At 37.2% G+C, this 21,534-nt stretch overlaps 1 protein-coding gene across 2 annotated transcripts; it reads left to right on the top strand.

Moving 5' to 3' along the window:
- Positions 1–1,048: 1,048 nt before the first annotated feature.
- slc52a3-1 (solute carrier family 52 member 3-1) lies at positions 1,049–6,490 on the top strand. Of its 2 annotated transcripts, none has more exons than XM_077222873.1 (4): positions 1,049–1,420; positions 2,750–3,776; positions 4,650–4,773; positions 5,341–6,490. In XM_077222873.1, exons 2-4 carry the CDS (start codon positions 2,913–2,915, stop codon positions 5,496–5,498), a joined length of 1,146 nt encoding a protein of 381 aa, XP_077078988.1. In that variant the 5' UTR covers positions 1,049–1,420; positions 2,750–2,912; the 3' UTR covers positions 5,499–6,490. The 2 variants fall into 2 exon arrangements, with proteins under 2 accessions (XP_077078988.1, XP_077078987.1); XM_077222872.1 differs by having other exon boundaries at positions 1,053–1,420; positions 2,750–3,928.
- Positions 6,491–21,534: the final 15,044 nt, after the last annotated feature.

Raw genomic sequence — 21,534 nt, 5'->3', positions numbered from 1 at the left:
AAGAAATCGAGAATCATCAGACCAGGCAATGTTTTCCAATCTTCTATTGTCCAATTTTGGTGGGCCCATGCGAATTGTAGCTTCAGTTTCCTGTTTTTACCTATAAGGTTCGATGTGTAGTGTGTTCAGAGATGCTCTTCTGCAGACCTCGGGTGTGACGAGTGGTTGAGATACAGTCCGGGCTGCGTTTCTCAAAAGCATTGTGACTCTGAGCTAAGTTGATTGTAAGTTGATTACCATTTGTGGCAACGGTTGTGCATGAAAATCCTAGTAAATCAGCAGTTTCTGAAATACTCAGATCAGCCCGTCTGGCACCAACCACCATGCCACGTTCAAAGTCACTTAAATCACCTTTCTTCCCCATTCTGACACTCCGTTTGAACTTCAGCGGATCGTCTTGACCATGTCTACATGCCTTCACGCATTGAGTTGCTGCCGTGTGAATGGCTGGTTAGATATTTGCGTTATGATCTGTGAACCTTTGGCTGCTATCATACCCCATCTGGCTTCAAGTCATTGACTTTTGTTTGTGTCTGATTTCTGGTAATGTCACTTATGTACTCATGGGTCCGATCTATACATAAATAAAGGCCTGGTGCCTTTATTTGATGCGTTAATAGTTAATAAATAGTAAATCTTTCTTTTTAGGTACAAGTTCAAAACCTAAAAGAAGCTGTTAATTAGTAATGAGGGTAGTAAAGTATATGTAGGTCACACGTCACACCATATAAAGCTGCACTTATACTGTATGCTGTGCCAGAATGAGCTTTGGGTTGTGACGTTTTGTGATTCAATCTATACCTGCTATGAGAGTATAAAAATAAACGGCACCTAAGACAAGTTTAATGTTTTGTAAAGACTTTTAACGGTTCAAAGTTTCACACAAGGACTATGGCTTAAAGGTGATGTGAATTGAAGTCTCTGTGCTCTACATTTGTTATTCTTGATGAAAGATATGATGGTTGAGTAGGGTCAAAGTACATGCCGCAAAAGAGTTCAGGATATTCTGTTCACGATTAAATAATCATGATAGATCTCAGAGGCACAACAGGCCTATGAATCCAAATCTTACTGCTCACTGAACTCTGTCCTCCTGTAGATGCACACTTTTATGCCAATGCTATAGTACAAGAGTTATGCAGAAAAACTGGACCAGCTAAAAGGCCATTTTGTCGCAGTGTCATGTGACAGGAGAGTTATGCACTTCATTAGAGCGGGATGACCTTCATGAGACCCACCCACACTCATACGCTGAGGTTAAAAACCACACTGTGGACATCTTTAGAGTTGAGAGGTTAACCGGCAACGAGATACCGGATTGCTGAATGAATGTCGCTTCTATGACTTACCGGATCGTAGAGCAAACTAATGTCTGTGTCAGAAGGAAGAGCATGTTCTGTCTCATTGGCTCTGCAGTAATGTGAGTACTGAACTTGTTTAATGCTCCTCCAGTGAGATAACACATAAATCAGTCTTTTGTCCTGAGTTACAGGTATCGGATGTTAGCTTACATGCTGACTGAATATTTTCAATGTGTCGCTTTTGTTATCATGTTTGATGTTACATTTATGCAAATCTGATTTTCTTTAACTATTGACCGACAAGTTCATTTAAACTTTTAACATTGTCTTTGGTTGTATAAAAACCACCTAAAAAAGACCACTGGATCCAGTTAACAAGAATTAACAATTCATTTTGAATTTAGAATGATTACAGATTTTTGTTGTACTTTTTACAATTAACAAGCCACATTAATACAGCAATAGACATTTTATTGTTGATTGTTATAGTGCCGGTTTATAATAATTTTATTGCTATGCTGCACCTGTACTTTGTATTGCATGCAACGTTTTGTAAGCTTAAAGTTTGATGTAATTATATGTATGTATGTATGTATGTATATATATATATATATATATATATATATACAGTAGTCAAAATTTGAAGTGAATCAAAAATGTTAATCAAAGTCAAGAATGGGTATTGTTCAAATTCATGTATAACTTTGATGATAGGTTATGATCCACTTAAAATGTTGACTACTGTATATATATATATATATATATATATATATATATATTATATATGTTGTTTAAAAGTTTGGAATTAGTATTTTTTATCAAAGGTTTGGGATCAGTATTCTTATCAAAGGAAATTAAAGTAATATTTTTTTCATAAAGGATGCTTTAAAATGATCAAAAGTGACAGTAAGGCCTTTTAAATTGTTACAATGTTTTTTTATTTCAATTACACGCTGTTCTTTTTGAACTTTGTTCCTCAAATAATTCTAATACAAATATATTAAAGTTTGCACAAAGATATGCAACTGTTTTCAACATCGATATAGTAAGAAATGTTTCTTGAGCAGCAAATCAGCATAGAATGATTTCTGAAGGATCATGTGACACTGAAGACTGCTGAAAATTCAGCTTTGTCATAACAGGAATAACATTACAATAAAATAAAACACTGAAAATTACAATTAAAATTTTAAAATACTGTATTACTGATTTTACAGTATTTTTATATAAATGCAGCCTTGGGTGAGCATAATAGACTAAAAAAACATTACAAATATCTTATTGACCCCAACATTTTGAACAGCTGAATATACTGTATAGTCTTTAATTCCCAAGGTCATGCAATGGTTCCTCAGTCAGAGATGTCATATTATGTTATCACATTAATTAGTTGGTCTAGACCTGGAGGATTTCTTTTTTGTACATCTTTTTTTTCTCTCTCTTTAAAGGTAACTGATGTTTTGGCAAAGGCAAGAAGAGAAGACATCAAACCACAGCCCAACTGAAGTGGCGTCACACAATATAAAATACCGAAGAGTCACACAGTTGAAAGTTGTCTGACATCAGATATTTCTTCAACTACCCGTTTTCCCTCTGATAAAGACGTTCACTATGCCTTTGTACATCCATGCCTTGGCGTGTGCTTTCGGTCTGGGCTCCTGGGTGTCCATTAATGGCTTGTGGGTGGAACTTCCTCTGATAGTCAATGTTCTGCCAGAGGGTTGGGACTTGCCATCATACCTCACAGTCATCATTCAGCTTGCCAACTTCGGGCCTTTGCTGGTGACCCTGGCGCACAAATTCTGTCCTGGAAGACTACGTGAAAATCTCGTCATCTATGCGGTCCTGTCAATCGGTGTTGTAGCCTGCGTCCTACTGGCTGCGTTTTGGAAGAACACCACCATGGTCCTCGGTCAACCGCGTAGCACAGCATTTTTCATCCTCACATTTTTTCTCGCTCTGGTTGATTGCACCTCATCAGTCACCTTCCTTCCATTCATGATGCAACTTCCAGCAAAATACATCACCACATACTTCATTGGAGAAGGTCTGAGCGGTCTGGTTCCAGGCCTGGTGGCGCTGGCGCAAGGAGTTGGAATGTCAAAATGTGTCAATGTGTCGCACGTGTCGGATAACCTCACAGACCCTGAACCTCCGACCTTCATTGTGGAGACGCAGTACCTCCCTCCCAATTTCTCCACTGAGATCTTCTTCTCCTTCCTGGCCGTAATGACAGCAATAAGCTTGGGTGCCTTCCTCATATTAAACCGTCTGCCTCGCACCTTTGAACTATCCACTGAAAATCTCGTCCCGGATTCAGATGCCGTGGCAACAAACTGCAGTGGTTTGGAGGGCCCCGTGGACCCCAATCCAAAGACAAACAGACAAGAGGAAGAGGAAAAGAAGCAGATCAGAGTGCTACTTCCTAAACCGCTGCACTCTGACTATCAGCTGGCGTTCATCTATTTTATGGTGGTATGGGTGAACGGTGCAACGAACGGACTGCTGCCCTCAGTGCAGACGTTCTCCTGCATGCCTTATGGAAATATGGCCTATCACCTGTCAGCCGCTCTGTCGGCGGTAGCCAATCCAGTGGCGTGCATCATTGCCATGTTTTTCCCCAAACGGTATATATCTCCACTTTTAATTACAATCAGGGCTTGACAATAACTTTTTTGCTCACCAGCCACCGTGACTATTGGTTTTACAAAGTTACTAGCCATTTAGCATTTTGACTGGACACAATTTTGACCTTGATACTATAGGGAAAAACTGCCATATAGATATTTTTAATATTATTTCATAGTTTGGCTGCTGTCACTGATGCACGGACCCAGTATACTGTTTTATAAAGCCAATATACTTGGCTTTATGTGCACGCACTTTGGGTGTGAGCACAAAATCTGCAGGAATGAGTAAAATTATGTTCAATACATGCAATCCCTCGCCGAAATTCAAGCCCTGTAACACCAACAATATTCATCTGGTGCAAAAGTGGCTAGTAGGACTGACTGTGTTACACGGCACAGCTGAAATCCACCCGCATTTGACGGATGTTAATGTCAAGCCCTGATTACAATTTAATCATATTTAATTTATTGCTGATTTGCATATATTTTGTGTTCTATTAAGTAGATAAATTGTTTTAAAGATATATTCCAGGTTAAATCAAAGGCATCTAAAATGTAATTCATGGCATCTGAGGCCTGCTGTTGATTACCACAAAAAAAGGTCCCTCAGTGTGTAAAATTAATGAAAAACATGGAATACTATTTATTTTAAAAGCAAATTTTAAGAAAGGTTCATAATAGAAGTTTGACTAAAAGTGAGTATATTATTCTTTTCCAGTTCATTAGTGTTTCTGGGCGTCCTGTGTCTGCTGGGGTCTGTATTTGGAGGCTACAATATGGCCATGGCTGCCATGAGTCCCTGCCCATTACTCCAAAATACACCTCTAGGGGACGCTATTATAGTAAGTTCCCTTTAAATGTAATCAGTTAATTTCTAGAAGTTTCTGTCTAAATGTTTAGCTTTACATTAATCTTTTTTTGATTCTATTCAGAATGAAATGTTTAAAGATCCATATAAATGGTTCGGCAAAACAATTTTGTTCATCAGGCTACAAATAAAACAAATGTAAAACATGGCTAATAATACAATATTAACCTCTCAAAAAAGTAACCTTCTGAATTATAATGGAACCTAGTGAACATCACAAATGATTAGAGCTTGATTTGTGATCATGCTTAAACGTCCAGCATAGAAAAATCCAGACCCATATGCCCTAGTTTCAAAGTCGAGTGTGTGCGTCACTAGTAATGATGAGTTGTGTAATTGCAGACTTATTAAACACTGGCTGAGGTGAGATATAGGCTACTACTTTTTCTCAACACCTCAGCATAATTACCCTGATAACTAACTACTTCAGATCTACTGTCACAGACATGACAGGCTCTCTATATATTAATGAGCATATATCAATCTGACAAGCATCTGACAACCTATTTGTCACTCTTTTTCATGTTTCAACTTCTTTTAGGTTTTGTCATGGGTTTTCTTTACTGGCCTGCTGTCCTATGTGAAGGTGATGGTAGGTGTGATACTGAGGGACCGGAGTCACAGCGCCCTCGTGTGGTGTGGAGCAGCAGTGCAGACAGGATCTTTGTTGGGCTCCTTCATTATGTTTCCCCTGGTTAACATCTATCATCTATTCCAGTCGGGGGACGTTTGCAACACCAAATGCCCATTATAATAAGAGTTTAATAAGACTAACAGGGGAATGAACTCTCATTTTCACATCATAGCTGAGCTAATGATTGTGACATAATGAACTAGCATTTGGCACTTCCTTGCTCTTCTCTTTTGTTTTCACAGTAATTTAACATTTGTAAAACATTTTATATTATTGTGGATTATTATTTATGATGTTGTGAGTTTTTGGAAACATTTACAAGTGTTTCTGAATCATTTGTGGATTACTGGTATGTTGTTTCAATATTATCAAGAGATTGCGTTATTACATTTTGTATTATAAATGCCGTCTCAAACTGGTATTAATTGAATGCTTTAGGTTAAATTAATGTTTTTAAACAAGTTACACTCTTTCAGCTAAACGCTCTATCAGTTAAAGACCACATAATTAATTTTGACTCGTCCCTCAATCTGTAAAAACATATTAAAGCGCTCACAATGGAAGTCCATAGACTCATGAATCATGTATGTAAACACACCCTTTCTGTTCCTTGTAAATATAATGTCAAAGCTTCAGGGTTCAATGGTTGTATATAGTCATGGCAAGAGTTTTCTGATAACTTGTAAAACATATTTATCTCAGTTTCATTTTCATATGTAAATCTTTAGGCTATACTGTCAAAACTATGCATTTTAACATTTATCAATAAAATGTCTTGCCCCATAGACTCCACTGTAAGTACATTGCTGTACACACAACTTGAGGGATAAGTCAAAGTGAGGGATAAGTCGAAATTTGTTTCTTTGAAAAATAGAACCTGGAAAGTTTAAACAACATGTTGTGACACCTATGTCATCACTAGATGGCGCTCATTTGAAGGATATTTTGCTGATGCAACTGCTTTTTTTCCCAAGACAGGCTTCAGAGTAAACTTCTGATTGACAGTGTCACTGACAGCAGCGATTCATTTGAAATAAATAAAGCTAATTACGAGTGATATTGCGTTCGATATTGAAGCTTGATTCACCAAAAACGTGATCTGTGATGTTTGAAGCTTTGCTTATCTAAGAACCACGACTGCTTTGGTTTATTTTTTTTTACAATACATACCACAATTTATGTATGAAGCCCAATGCTCATTTAACCAAAGAATAACAGCTGAAACCAGGACTGAAGCAGGGTTAAAATAGACAGATCACAGATTTTATGTGAATTTGTTTCATTCATTTGAATAATTTTATGGCTAATGCACAGGCACAAATTAATCACTTTAACAGTGGCTTTTATATAAAATAAAAGATTAAAAAATAAAAGAATACAATTAAACTAAATAAAAGGTTCGAGTAATGAACCTTTTTACGATAAAGTTGAGAGAAAAGCCTTGGGTCTTTGCAAAGCTTTGTTTATCCTTCACTATACTAAATACTTGTCATTTACTGGAAACTTTCATTGAGCTTCATCGCAAGCAACTTGCAGAGACGTCTCTCCTGTAATAACCTGGGATTCAATGTCTTGCTCAAGGGCACAAATTGTGATTGTGATCTCAATAAATCCCCAGTTCTTGAGTTGCACATTTTGGAATCAATCTGGCAACGTCTGAGCTAGCGGTCTAGATTTTGAATCAGTAGACTTCAACCACCCACATCAATTTCTGAGTCAACCGACTGTTATTTTATTTATGCCAATAAGAGTCCCATTACCGTACCATTTGTGCCAACCTAAAACCACTTCTGCCAATGACAACATTTGATTTAACATCCTCACAGAAAACATCTATTTAAAGACAATGCAAATCAGCCCAAGAACACACATGTACCCTAAGAAATCAACCAAAGCCTGACCTTTGGCTGCGGTTATACAAATAAATCTCCGAACAGGTGATCAAACTGATGAGGAGAGACACAAAATGAGCAGTTTTATAACACTTATCCTGAGGGATTCAAAAGACAGACATGGAGAGTAAAGGAGAGAGTGGTGTCAGCTGCTGACCCTGATTCTTGGGCACTAAGGAATGCTTGACTGATCCTAACGCGGCGTAAAAAGCCTAAATGACCTCCTACACAAAGCCTGGGGGTCAGAGGTCAGGAGATCATGCAGATGCTTCCTCCTCACTGTAGTCAGCATCTCGATCTCCACGAAGAAACATCTGAGGATCATATGGGTCTATCTGTGAGTCAGTTTCAATATTGACAATACAAAAAAATGTATATACTTACATAAATATATACGGACTATAATCGGTGAATCCTTATATGTCAACTTCTATTTAAAAAAAATTTCATCCAGTTCCTGTGAGTATGAAGCAAACCACTGATTCATACTGTTCAAACACTCACTGTCTCACTTTACGAGCTGAAGACGGTCATAAACCACTTTTCTCTGCTGGTTTATCCACTTAAGGGCCCAATTGTTCAGCTGTGAAAAATGGGGTAAAAATAGCCGAGTGCCCGGATAATTAGTTCAATTTCTTGGATCTATGTCTTTCTGTCTCTCTATGTCCCTTTGTGCTACTATGGTATTGACATGCAAAGTGTTTGCTGAGGAGAGTGTATGATTCTCTGGCTGAGTGTCAGATGGTCTTTCACTCTCCCAGCTGGTCCAAGAGCGCGTAGCCACCTGGTTTCCTTCTTTTCGGTCACGTGAGACCTGCAGAGGGTTGAGGGCTCTTTAAAAATCACTGCTGCGAGTTCCATCTGCTCTGGACCAAACTTCAACAACATCAACGTGCCCTTAAGTCTCCTAGCCGATCAGCCGAGACTGAAACATGCTGCGTCTGAACAGAAAAGTGGCACGCTGATGTTCTTTAGCTCAGTGAAGGAGAGAACATGGGATGGAAGGAGGGGAAGATAATGACAAGGCTTTCTTCTTCCGCTCTATTTTAGGCTTTCTTCATCACTCACACTGACCTTGATTCGTTGCAGTGTAAAGTGGGAGAAAATAGTAAATATCGGTAGTTGGAATTTGCTTCAGGGTCCAGCTTTTAACGTTTTTATTAACATTACAATTTTGACAATTTTTTTGTAAATGTACAATACTGTTCAAAAGTTTTTTTTCAAAAATGGCTTTGAAAGAAGTATCTGACCAAGGCTGCGTTTATTTGATCCAAAATAAAGTAAAAACAGTAATATTGTGAAATATTATTACAATTTTAAATATTCTACAGTAGATTTTAAAGTTTTCTATTTAGCTTTAAAATGCAATTTATTCCTGTGATGACAAAGCTGAATTTTCAGCATCATTACTCCAGTCTTCAGTGTCACACGATCCATCAGAAATCATTCTGATCCTGATTTGATGCGCAAGAAATATTTCTTAAAATGAATGTTGAAAAAAGTTATGTTGGTTAATATTATTTGTGACAAACACTGATCCACATTATAAAATTCAAATTTTAGTAATATTAATAATACTAAACGATAGTGACAGATGAATTTGCACCGAAATACTGTAGTTAATGATCAGTAAGAGTTGATCATCAGTTCAGACCTGCAAAGTTTGGGTGGCAACCCATTAGTTTAGAAACACTCATTTAGTCATTTTCAGTTCCTGTCAGAAGTTCATGTAATTATGTAAAACTATACTTTCCCTGGGATTCTAATCATTTGAGATAAAACGTTACAAAACCCATCATTATGAAACACTGGAAATGTGGCATGATGACTTTTGAGTGCTTCTGCCTCTTCCAGCTGTTTGGTTTTCTGCGCTCAGCTGTTTAAGCATCATAGCGTGATCATTGATGACATTTTAATAAACCGCGCTCTATGTCATTCACACTGTCTGGCAGATGTAAATGTTTCCTCCCCTTTATTATACCGGAGAGGTTCAGCGAGGGTCAACTAAGACCCTTGGGAACCTTTAGTTGCTGAGGGTGTTTGTTGGGACATATGGGCACTGTTTGGGATGTGAAACACTATGAGGAAGTGAGAGGCTGTTAGTCTGTTGTAGTGACTTCATTATTGCTCACTTATGGTTGAAAGTATCTGAGGACTTTTGCGGTCAGATAATTCTTGAGGTCAGTAAATCTTTGTTTGACGTGCATTGTTTGAGGATATCCTCAACAGACTTTTCTGGGGGATTCAAGATCATTCATTGCAAAAAAGAAAAAAGGAGATTTAATAAGATGCAAGAGATTTGAGAGAGATATATATATAGATTTATATTTCTTATCAGTAGCTTCATTCGGCCTCACACATCTCAATGGAGGATTAGATCTAAGAAATTTCCCTCCAGGATGTCTGAATGCTAATTAAAACTGTGTTAGAGGGTGCGGATGACCTTGACGACAGGCACATGTGAAGAATAGCACGTAAACTGTATAAGCATGAGCGTGGCACATTAATGCAACAGGACTTCAGTCACTCTATCTGTACTTTGCCATCATCTCTCATGCAAATGCGTTACGAGGTCATTCTAGAGGTAAAACAACACATTTCTAAACAACAGACTCAAGTTGTTTCAAACCTGTAATTTCTTACTTCTGCTGAACACAAAAGAAGATATTTTGAAAAATGTCGGTAACCAAACTGTTGATGGGCCCCATTGACTTCCATAGTATTTCTTTTCCATGGTATGGTAGTTTCATCCACCACAATACATTGTGAAGTAAGACAAACCGATTTTATCATATACATTGCTCATGTCTGTGTTGTTGATGTCCTACAAAAAAATATGTCACTTCCTGGGGGAAAATGTCATTATCTGGCTTTAGTTAGATAAAGGGATTTTAAAAAAGATTAACAGAACACATGAAAATGAGGACACAGGAAAATCCGATATGAAATGATTAACCATTAAAACATGGCAAAAATGTCAATGTCTGCTCAAAACTAAAGACGAGAAAAAAATGACCTAAACATTTTCAAAATCACCCCTATGGTAACTTAATTTTGAACACTGATTATAATATTAAATGTTTCTCGACCACCAAATCAGCATATCAAGGATCATGTGACTGAAGACTGGAGTAATGATGCTTCTGAAAATTCAGCTTTGATATCACAGTAATACATGTCATTTTAAAATATATTAAAATAGAAAAAAGTTTTTTAAAAATTGTAATATTTTACAACATTACATTTTTGACTGTATTTTGATCAAACGGATGCAGCCTTTGTAAGCCCGAGACTTTCAAAACATCACACTTTTGAATGGTAGTGTATGGTGGGGTATGAAAATGTATTGTAAAACAATATGTGAATGATCCGACTTTAATACTGTTTTTGCTGCTGAATTTTATGAGTGAAAATCATCCAAAGAAATGGTAACATAATGGCTTAAATACAATGTGCACTGACATTAATTGCAGTACTGACATTATTAATATATTTAATTTAAATCCTGAGGATCATGATAGTGTATCTGAACAGAAGGACAAGTCAACATCACAAGACACACACACACACACACACACACACACACACACACACACACACACACACACACACACACACACACACACACACACACACACACACACACACACACACAGCAGCAGTTTTCACTGATATTTTGCCACCTTGCTATCTCTCTTTTGTCCCTGTGAAGGAAACTTTAACTTCTCCATCTCTCCTTTCAATATGTCTCTGTCTTTATTGTTTTCTCCAGCTCTTCATCTCTCTCCTTCCACTCCTTCATCTCTTCCTCCATTTTTCCTCTCCTTCCATCTCATCCTGCTGATTTATGATTTTTACCTATGTCTGGAAAGGACACTAGCAGCTTTCACATAATGAAAGGATGGAGAGAGTATCCATTTGGACCAGAGCCAGCCGAACACTATGAGCTCATCACCATGGTAACCTTCAGAGAGATCTTCACCTTTCCCGAGTCACTTCTGCTGTCATTGAGTTTTATGATGTTCATATCTCTCTTTGCTTTCTGAACCTGCACTTTCACAGCACAAGGTAATTTGCACGAAATCAACAAGCTGCCATGAGAGCCCTGACTGACCCCTGAACCATAACAAGTGACTGCAGACTAGACTGGAGCGGAAAAGTTTATTTCACTTCATTAAAGGTGAAGAGTGTCTTTTTGTGCCCTTAAAACAACCATTTCAAACAGGTGTCCAGTCTCCAATCCAGAAGAATTAACACGGAATTTGTGAAAAAATAAAACTGAATTTAAGAGGGAAATAAAATTAACAGGGCCCTAAATTTAAAAAAAAGATGAATATTGCTGTTAAATTGTACAAGTTTTATTATTTCAAATAATTATACATGCTTTTTTCTTTTTCTTTTTTTACTTGAAATTTTTATTTAACCACTAAAAAGGATTCCAGGGAAAATAAATAAATATATTAAATGCAAAACAATTTAAGTTTCAAAAATAAATGATATGGGCCCATAAAAAGGGCAAACTAACCAGAAATAACTAACTGTATTCCGATTATGAGTATTCTTAAACGTAATACAATACAAGTATTCATTTTTTGGAATCTGATTACATATAATCCAGATTACATGTAATCATTTACTACACTGGACACAAAGTATCTTCATTTTGAGGAACCTGCTACATCTCTAATGATCTGAACTCTATAAATATATTTTTATATTATGGAGTTTATAAATCAAATAAATATTGAATTAAAGATTTAAAATCGTCAGCATCACAATGTCGATACTAGGCGATATAAAACATTTACACAACATAACACCAATCATCTGCTAACATAGTTTAGTTCATTCGTATCATTTATTAAGCAAAAGTAGGAAACCTCATAAACTACAAAACACTGGAACATTGACGCCTCCACACAAACAACCTTTATTTTCCTCGCAAATTAATATATTTTTGACTTTCCTTTCCATATTTTGTAAGGTCAATAAAGAAAACAAGAGACTGCATACAGTACATTTCAGTGCAGTGACAATAAAGAGATTTTCACATTCGGGCCAACATTTCTCTCCATCTCTCTCTCACTGAACCGCTGCTGTTTATTCTACCTCACAGCTCCTTTATTTTCTCATGCGCTAACACCTAAACGCCTGACCTGGAGCTGAAGACTGACAGGACAGCACATCACGTTCCCCCACGGGCCTTTGTCTACTAAACTTTGCAGTCGGTCATGTTTCTGCAGCTTTTCACATGTTGCACAAGTCCAATGGAGTTGTGCAACACAGTCAGATCTGACAACAGCTGTCGTGCTCCGCAAGGTCACCCTGAGCCCAAACATCCGATATTTCAGCTTATGTGCTGGAAAACAATCCGAGTTAAACAGAAAGACGAACCTTTGAATAAACATGATTAAAGATGCTAAATATTTTTACTCTGAGTCCTGGAAGGCAATCATGCTCATACATATTCATAAAGCTACATTTCCATTTTCATTTCAGAGAAAGAAACAGAGTGACCTTAACTAGATAAGGAGGAAAACTGAGCAGAATTTACTAAACTTGTACTTAGAAAGTGTGCGAGTGTGTGAGACTGACCTGTCTCTGTCTGATGTCATTAGCAGCATTCCTGTGCTTTCAAGGTCCAAATCATTTAACAAAAATGTCATTCAAACAATTTTAAAAATCTTCCATTCACTGAAATAAATTAAATGATTTCATGAAAAAGTAGTAAAAATAATATAGAGGATAGTTTAATCTTTATATCATGTTTATATCAATTTTAATATATATACCACCGGTTGCATTTATATTTTTTTATATAGCTATTCATGCTGGGATAAGGTTACGGGCCTGGTCTACTTTTCACAGACTGCTGTGCTTTAATGTAACTGCCTAAAGCCTAAATGCCTCCGTATACAAAGAAATCACACATATGAAAACATATACAAAGGTTGACCTTAATATTTCAAAGGCTGAGAGTTTTTTTTGGGGCAGATATGAGGCACTGACCTTTCTTTCTCCAGTCTGGAAAGCTTTTGAATACTTTTTAAAAACAAATTTGAAATAATGGCTCAATACGGGCTGTTATTCTTCTTCTGTTAATGAATTCTAATGGAAATATGACTAATAAAGGGCTCTGACGTGCTCCGTGGTTTTGCAGTAATTAATCCCATGCCTGGCCAAATCAGTGATGTTCCCAGGGTCATAATCGGGTTCATTTGAGCCTCCACACGTTTCAGTTCCTCAGTCACACATGTCAGCATTTGGTGAAGAGAATGCAGACGAAAAAGCATAAAAGCACCTGTTATGACCCGTAAACCGACAAAGGAACATTCATAAATTCCCCACGGCAGCTAATGGACATGGTTAGTATTTAATGCAGTGAGGGACACAGCTTCAGGTCCAACACAAAGTGTCCTTCAAAGACAATATCATTTCTTTTTCTTTCACAAGTGCTCAAAAGCTATATTAATTTTCAAGATTATTTACAGCAACAACAACAATAGAGCAGGCAGATGAGGTTTTTTACATTGCCAACATGTGCGTCCATCACTTTAGCTCTGGATTAAATTGTTTTAACTCTCTCTCTCTCTCACACACACACACAGACGCACTAAGCATTCAACATCAGGCAATCTGTGTGGTGTTTCTCATCCCCTAAACCCCCGTCTCCCTCTCATTCCTCCCTTACTACCCTTTGTTAGGTTCCAGCAGATGGATTTGGAAACAAAGAGTCCCCCCCCCCCCCCCCCCCACACACACCTCTTTTACCACCCTACCCCCATCACACACTCAAACACAACACACACTCATCACATATTCTGCAGGATGCTTCAATTCAGACCGATTTACTAGATAACAGCACCACTCTTACACCATCTTTCATTCTCTCGATTCTCACTATTTAGCTCTTTAAGTGTGTGTGTGTTTTGGGTAGCAGGTGTATAGATCTCTGGGTTCAGTGGGTCAGTCTCCAATAAAATCAAGAAGATTGAAGTCAATTTGCTCATTGACAAGCTGCAAATCAACACCAGAAGCAAACTGAGAGGATCAGAAGCTCACCATGCAGGGCTCTAGTCTGATCTCAGTGTTTGTCATCTTATCTGGAACTCAATGCAAATATCAAAACATACTGTTGTCTCTCGTTTCTCTGTGATTGATTACATAATTATTCTTGCAGTGTATTTTGGGCTCAGTTTAATATTCCACATTGTATTCCTTTTGTGTTTACTTACTAGTGTTAATGCTTATTATTGGTTGATTCTGTATGGTCTCATCATAAATGATATAAAACATAAATGCAATTCATTTAAATTGATCTGGGGACCCCAAACAGTCATTCTCAACAGAACTTTTGTTTTGGTTAATTTGCCATTTAAGAGCTGAGATGCACTGACATTTTTATTTTCTCAGGAGCCGTTAAAGATTTTTATTTATTTTTTTAAAATAACCTTCCAGACCCTGAGGGAGTTCTAGAACAGGGACAGTCCTTCTGGGTTTGTAATAATGGACAGATGCTCTCTTTGCTGGCAGATCCACCACTGACAGACTCCAGGTTATATTTGAGAACAAGAGACATAACCGACTACTTTTGATTGTTCAAAGTTACATAAGCAGTTAAGAAAATTGTGTACTATTTTTTTAAAATACAATCCTTCAGATGCCAAAGTTGACAGTAACTGACAAACCGAATATTGTGTAAGAGTACAGCTATGAAAGCGGAAGGAAATGTGATGAAATGGAGCGCCTAGTGTGTGTGAAGTGCTAGAGTGTCGCCTAAACGGGTTGTTCAGTGTTTAGGATTTGAATAGATCGTATTTAACTAAGAGGCCCATTAGACGTGCCATCAAGAGCTTCTGCCTGGTGCTTCTGTAATACATAAAGGCACCTGCGTCCAACACCACATTATTTAACCCCCTTCCACCCGACTCCAGAGTCCTGTTAAAATATTGAGCAGGTACTTAAGTGTAATTTGGCTAAGTGCAGGCATTGCTGAAGGGTCCTTCATTCTCTGAAGACGTTTTGAGGAGACGGAACTGACGCCATCAATTATGTATGCTTTTATTCGACATCTCAGACCAAACACGAAAAAGCTGCATTTCTGTTGTTTATCAGCTGGATTTCTAAAAAAACATACAATTTAAACGGAAGTTGTTAGCTTACTTTGTGAATGACATTTTATATCCATTATAAAATTCACTTATATTACAAGAAATAATAGCTGAGAATTTGCAAGAACTTTTTCTTGCATTTTTAAATAATATTTGTATAGTATATACAGTATTTATATAGTTATTTTGCCGTTACAGCTACAATAATAAACGTATCTTTGGAACATATCTTTGGTTCTTTTAATGCAGGGAATATAAATTGTAATAGTTGTTTTCTATATCCCATCTGTTGAAACTCCTCAATTATCCTTTAGAAATTATTTTGACATTTTGTGATAAGATTATCTTGATACATTTTCCTACACTAATGTTGTTTTAAAAAAAATATAAATAAACCAAAATTATTTTTTCAAAATCTTTAATTTTTTACAAAATAACAAACACAACAATTATGACCAGTAAATAAATAAATAACAACCAAACACTCTCCATTATAATCAAAAAGTTAATAATCATAGGAAAAAAAAGTGTATAGAAAGTAAATCAGAATAATTTGAATTACTATGAAACCTGTTGCTTTTCACTGAAACCCAAGAGTTGGTCAGTTTCAACCAATCAAAGTCAGATGATGGACATTTGATGCTGTCCAAGACTTTAAGTGCTCTACAAATGAGAAAAATGAAAATCAATATTACATGCCTTTTGTTGACCAGATGCAGCCAAGAGCAGAAACTCTCTAAACTGTGTTAGTACTGACAGAATAAAGAAGGAGAGATGGAGGGCAAGGTAAAGAAAAAAAGAGCAATAGAGGTAGAAAGAGGGAACTTGAGGTCTTGAGAGAGATAGAAGGAGGGTAATTATGTGGAAATGAGCATTCTCCCAGCATGCTTCTCTCCCTCAGCGATGCAGACAGAAGCCATTTGTCATCTGGCCCAAAATGGCATCTCGGGTGCCTGTTTTAGAGACTGCGGGATTGAGGGACTCGTTCTTTCTCTAATATCCTGACAGTCCCGAACTTATACTCTTTCTCTTTATCTTCGTATCTCACAAACCCAGAGATGTTCTACTTTAGTATTCACACGACTGAGTGCAACAGAGAGGATGTGATGTGATTACAGGGAAGAGCTTCCACAGGTGTCATTTCTTCTTCACTGACCCCTCCTTCACACAAAAACTAATTATTTCAGTCATCCCATTCAATTAAAATAATTCACACTCCTCCAACACTTTCATGTTTGGTATTTCAGAATATTTGACTATAATGTTCATAACTGGTAAATGCCATTTTTATTTACACAAATAAAAATACGATGCTCTTCTATTACATTTTTATATACATCAAATTTGTCACTTTAGTTTTTTTTTTTTTAAATACATGTTTTCATTGTTTTGAAGGCTGAATGATTGACACTATAGGACACTGTGTGTCCATCCTTCACACAGGGGCACGGGAAGTGCTGCAGCACCCCCTGTTTTCACAGGATTGTCAAATGTAATGCAAATTTTTGTTCATTTACATTTATTAATTTTAAGCATTTTGTAATTTATTTGTAATAAACACTTTAAGTGGGCTATTTAAAAAAATGTTAGGACTATTTATATGTTACATTATGTTTTTTAAAACATACGCGCAGAGTGTGACGTCATATTGTCTGTGTTAAGATAGAATTTGTCCGCAAAAAAAACAAAAACAATTAGTCCACAGCCGCTCTACTCCTGAGCGCAAGTCCACCGTCAGTGTTGTGTAAGGTAAGCACTAGGAAGGGTTTTGGTGTTCATTTCTATTTACTGTCGCTGTGCAGGCTCTTTTATTGTATATGAAAGTGTAAACAGCCCAATAACCCTTTTATTTAAAGGCTTCATTTATGTCCCGTAGACTGGTCCATTTCATTATGATTGAAAGCATCAATAATGTCAAAACCCACCGATATGCTTGTTGTTATTCTCAGAGTTTTGACAAGTTTTATAGACTTGATATTGTTTCTTATTCAAAAGTGGTGACCCCCCCCCCAAAAAAAAAGCAGCATCCGCAACCTAAAACATCTTCCCGCGCCCCTGCCCTCACAGCCTCATTTTCATTCATTACAAATAATGAAAAAATGTGTCTCTAACCTGACTAAGGTCTATAGCAAGTTAATATGACAATATTAAAGCGTGAACTGTCTTACATATTACCCTACACTTTACGTTTATGTTTAAGATGATGAAAGACCAAAGGACAAGCTTTCAGAGAGTCCTGATCACTTACTGCTCAACAGGAAAAAAAATTGCAACAATATGAGCAGAAAAAATTCAATCCACTTTATCATTGAGAAACATTCAAAGGAACCGTGCTGTTTTACGAATTACAAAGTCACAGAACAATGAGGGAATGCAGGATGTAAAGAATGAACATGAGAGGGAGAGAGACAGTAATGAGGAGGAGGAGGAGGAGGAAAGAGAAGGAGTGCATCTCCCACCGTGGGTTTTGTGTTTCTACTTTGAGCAAGACAAGAAGAACCTTCCGGATAAATGAAACCACAGCGGAGGAAGAGAGAATCAGACACCTGCGATCAGAGAAACAGGAAGCATTCCAGAAAGAGGGATGGAGAAAGAAACAGTGATGGAGAGAGATAAAGAGAGTCATGGAGAAGAGAGAGAGAGAGAGAGAGAGAGAGAGAGAGAGAGAGAGAGAGAGAGAGAGAGACAGAAAAAGTAGCCTCATGCGAGGATGAGATGGATGGATATACTAAGTAACCCCCCCCAAACAAAAATCACTGGATGAAACCCAAAGCCTTTCATAGCACGCAGCCGGCAGACCTGATCTGGCCCTCTGGCCCACAGGCACTGGAGATGGGGGGTGAGGGGGGACCGCCTGTCCTGGGGCACTGACCAGATGCTCACATGAAAGATTAGGATTTTTTCTCATTGTGTGAATGTGGTTGGGGGTCATAAGCACAACCTGTAACATTTCACTTGTTGATAATTTCAGTGATTTTGGAAGATTATTAAGATTAATGCAAATGGATATTTTTTTTATTTACGTAAATAAATATAACATTAGAATATATATTTAAGTATATGCAGATAAATGCGAAAATATGCAAATAAATAAGATAATAAATAAGATTAATAATATCAAATATATATGCAAATATCTATACATAGAAAGCTAATTAACAATTATAATACTATAAAAAGATTAGAATAATAATAGTATTAATAATACATATAAAGATAAAAAGTAAAAAAAATAATACTATTTTTATTTTTTATTAATTTTTAACATCATATTTTATTTTTATATTTTGAATTATTTTAATTATTGAACTATTAATTGTAATTTAAAAAAGTTATATATAAAATGTATACAGATACAAATAAAGTTAATCATATATATATATATATATATATATATACACACAAAATTATATTAACAATTCATTTTATATATAAACAAAATTAATAATATTAAATATATATATATATATATATATATATATATATATATACATACATACAGGTCCTTCTCAAAAATTAGCATATTGTGATAAAGTTCATTATTTTCCATAATGTAATGATAAAAATTAAACTTTCATATATTTTAGATTCATTGCACACCAACTGAAATATTTCAGGTCTTTTATTGTTTTAATACTGATGATTTTGGTATACAGCTCATGAAAACCCAAAATTTCCCATCTCAAAAAATTTGCATATCATGAAAAGGGTCTCTAAACGAGCTATTAAAGGGATACTCCACCAGTTTTTCTTATTAAACTATGTTATTCCCTTAACTAAGACGAGTTGATACATACCTCTCTCGTCTCAGTGCGTGCACTATATCGCTCTGTATTGCCGCAAAACTATGTTAGCACTTAGCTTAGCCCATGCATTAAATATGGGCCAAGCAGAGAAGCGACCAAACACTTCCACGTTTTCCCTATGTAAACACAGTTACTCGAGTAGTGTAACTTGACCTGGGCTGGTGACACAAAATAAACCGTTGCGCTTTTCTAAGCGTTTAAAATTGATGACTATATTGTATGGCGGAATACCATAACAAGTGCTTTTGAGCACTTCGACTTGGCGCAATAATATCTTCACTCGTGAAAAGTCCTCTTACCGGCTCCCGCTTCCTCTCCCCCTCCCTCTGACATTTCCGTCAATACAACCAACGTGACATGCGCCGGTAGTAGTAGTTCGAGCGGAGTTGACGAAGTAACAGGTTGTTGGAAGCTAGTTTGTGTACAATAATGGTTAAAGCGTGCATCGTAAAGGGTTGTGAAAAAAAGGAGAATGTACATAGTGCTGTCATTTTTCACCGAATTCCAACACACCACATACCTAATCATCTGAATCAACTAATTAACTCTAAACACCTGCAAAAGATTCCTGAGGCTTTTAAAAACTCCCAGCCTGTTTCATTACTCAAAACCGCAATCATGGGTAAGACTCCCGACCTGACTGCTGTCCAGAAGGCCATCATTTACACCCTAAAGCAAGAGGGTAAGACACAGAAAGAATAAATAGGCTGTTCCCAGAGTGCTGTATCAAGACACCTCAGTGGGAAGTCTATGGGAAGGAAAAAGTGTGGCAAAAAACGCTGCACAACAAGAAGAGGTGACCGGACCCTGAGGAAGATTGTGGAGAAGGACTGATTCCAGACCTTGGGGGACCTGCAGAAGAAGTGGACTGAGTCTGGAGTAGAAACATCCAGAGCCACCGTGCACAGGCGTGTGCAGGAAATGGGCTACAGGTGCCGCATTCCCCAGGTCAAGCCACTTTTGAACCAGAAACAGCGGCAGAAGCCAGAGATGCTCACAAGTCTCTGAGCTAGAGTCCAAGTCAAGTCTCAAGTCTTTGAGATAGAGTCCAAGTCAAGTCTCAAGTCTTTGAGCTAAAGTCCAAGTCAAGTCTCAAGTCTCTTGTGGTTATAATAAGTGTTGCATCACGTACAGCGACCCATCCAGGCTGCTTAGAACACTGCATAGCTATTAAGGAATTCAAAGCATGTAATATGTTATTATGACTCCTTTATCTAATAGCATACAATATCAGCTTTGATTTAGGTATATAATCAGTGTAAACAGGCTATTTCAACATGACAAAAACACCAAGAATACTTTACTTTTAAGTTAATATCTGTATCTGTAAAAATTTAGGTTCTGAAGAAAAAGGACTCTCATGTCTGTTGCTGAATTATAATGAAAGGCCTTGGCTCCTATTGTGCTGGCTCTGTGAAGCCATTAGACCAAATATAGAAAATGTTATAGCCTACCTCACAGCACTAAAATTGACATAGTGCAAAACATCACAGTAGCTAAATGCAAAACACTATTGCAACCAAATGATGTGAAATACATGGTTCATATATTTGTGGCGGCCCGCCACACATTGATTTTCGATTTATTTTTTTATTTTTACGAAGCCTATTTAAAATCGTATTTGATTGCAGAGCGCCGTAGCACATTCGCGCAGCACTACCTCTCGCACGTCTCTCTCTCTCTCTCTCGTACACCCACCTCTCGCGCTCTGGAACACCATGAGGTGCACGCGCGCAGATACCCCATATTTTGCATTGAGCGCTTCTTTTGTTTGGCCCGTCTTGTTTGAAGTTTTTAAACCCAAAGCTGACGATGAATGGCACAGCAACGGCCGGTGCAGTCGACATGTTTGTTTGTTGTCCTCTCATGTGTGGCCACGCGCGCGCACGTAGTACGTGTTATGTAGGCAGGTTTTAGGTAACGGGTCAGAGGGAGGGGAATAACAGCGTGCTCATCAGACGTTTCCTAAATAAACATTGTTCACGAGTCCCGCAGCTCGAGTCCGAGTCGAGTCTGAAGTCTTTCGAGGACGAGTCTCAAGTCGAGTCTGAAGTCACTGTGTGTGCGACTTAAGTCCACGCCGCATTGAAGCAGTCATTTCTGCAAAAGGATTCCTGACCAAGTATTGAGTGCATAACTGAACATAATTATTTGAAGGTTGACTTTTTTTGTATTAAAAACACTTCTTTTATTGGTCGGGTGAAATATGCTAATTTTTTTAGATTTTTGGGTTTTCATGAGCTGTATGCCAAAATCATCAGTATTAAAACAATAAAAGACCTGAAATATTTC

The sequence above is a fragment of the Siphateles boraxobius genome, unplaced genomic scaffold, assembly GCF_051911475.1.
Source record: "Siphateles boraxobius isolate OS27281-9 unplaced genomic scaffold, OSU_SipBor_1 9, whole genome shotgun sequence".
Classification (NCBI taxonomy): domain Eukaryota; kingdom Metazoa; phylum Chordata; class Actinopteri; order Cypriniformes; family Leuciscidae; genus Siphateles; species Siphateles boraxobius.
The sequence above is the reverse complement of the archived record's forward strand: the minus strand, read 5'-3'. Positions and strand labels throughout refer to the sequence as shown.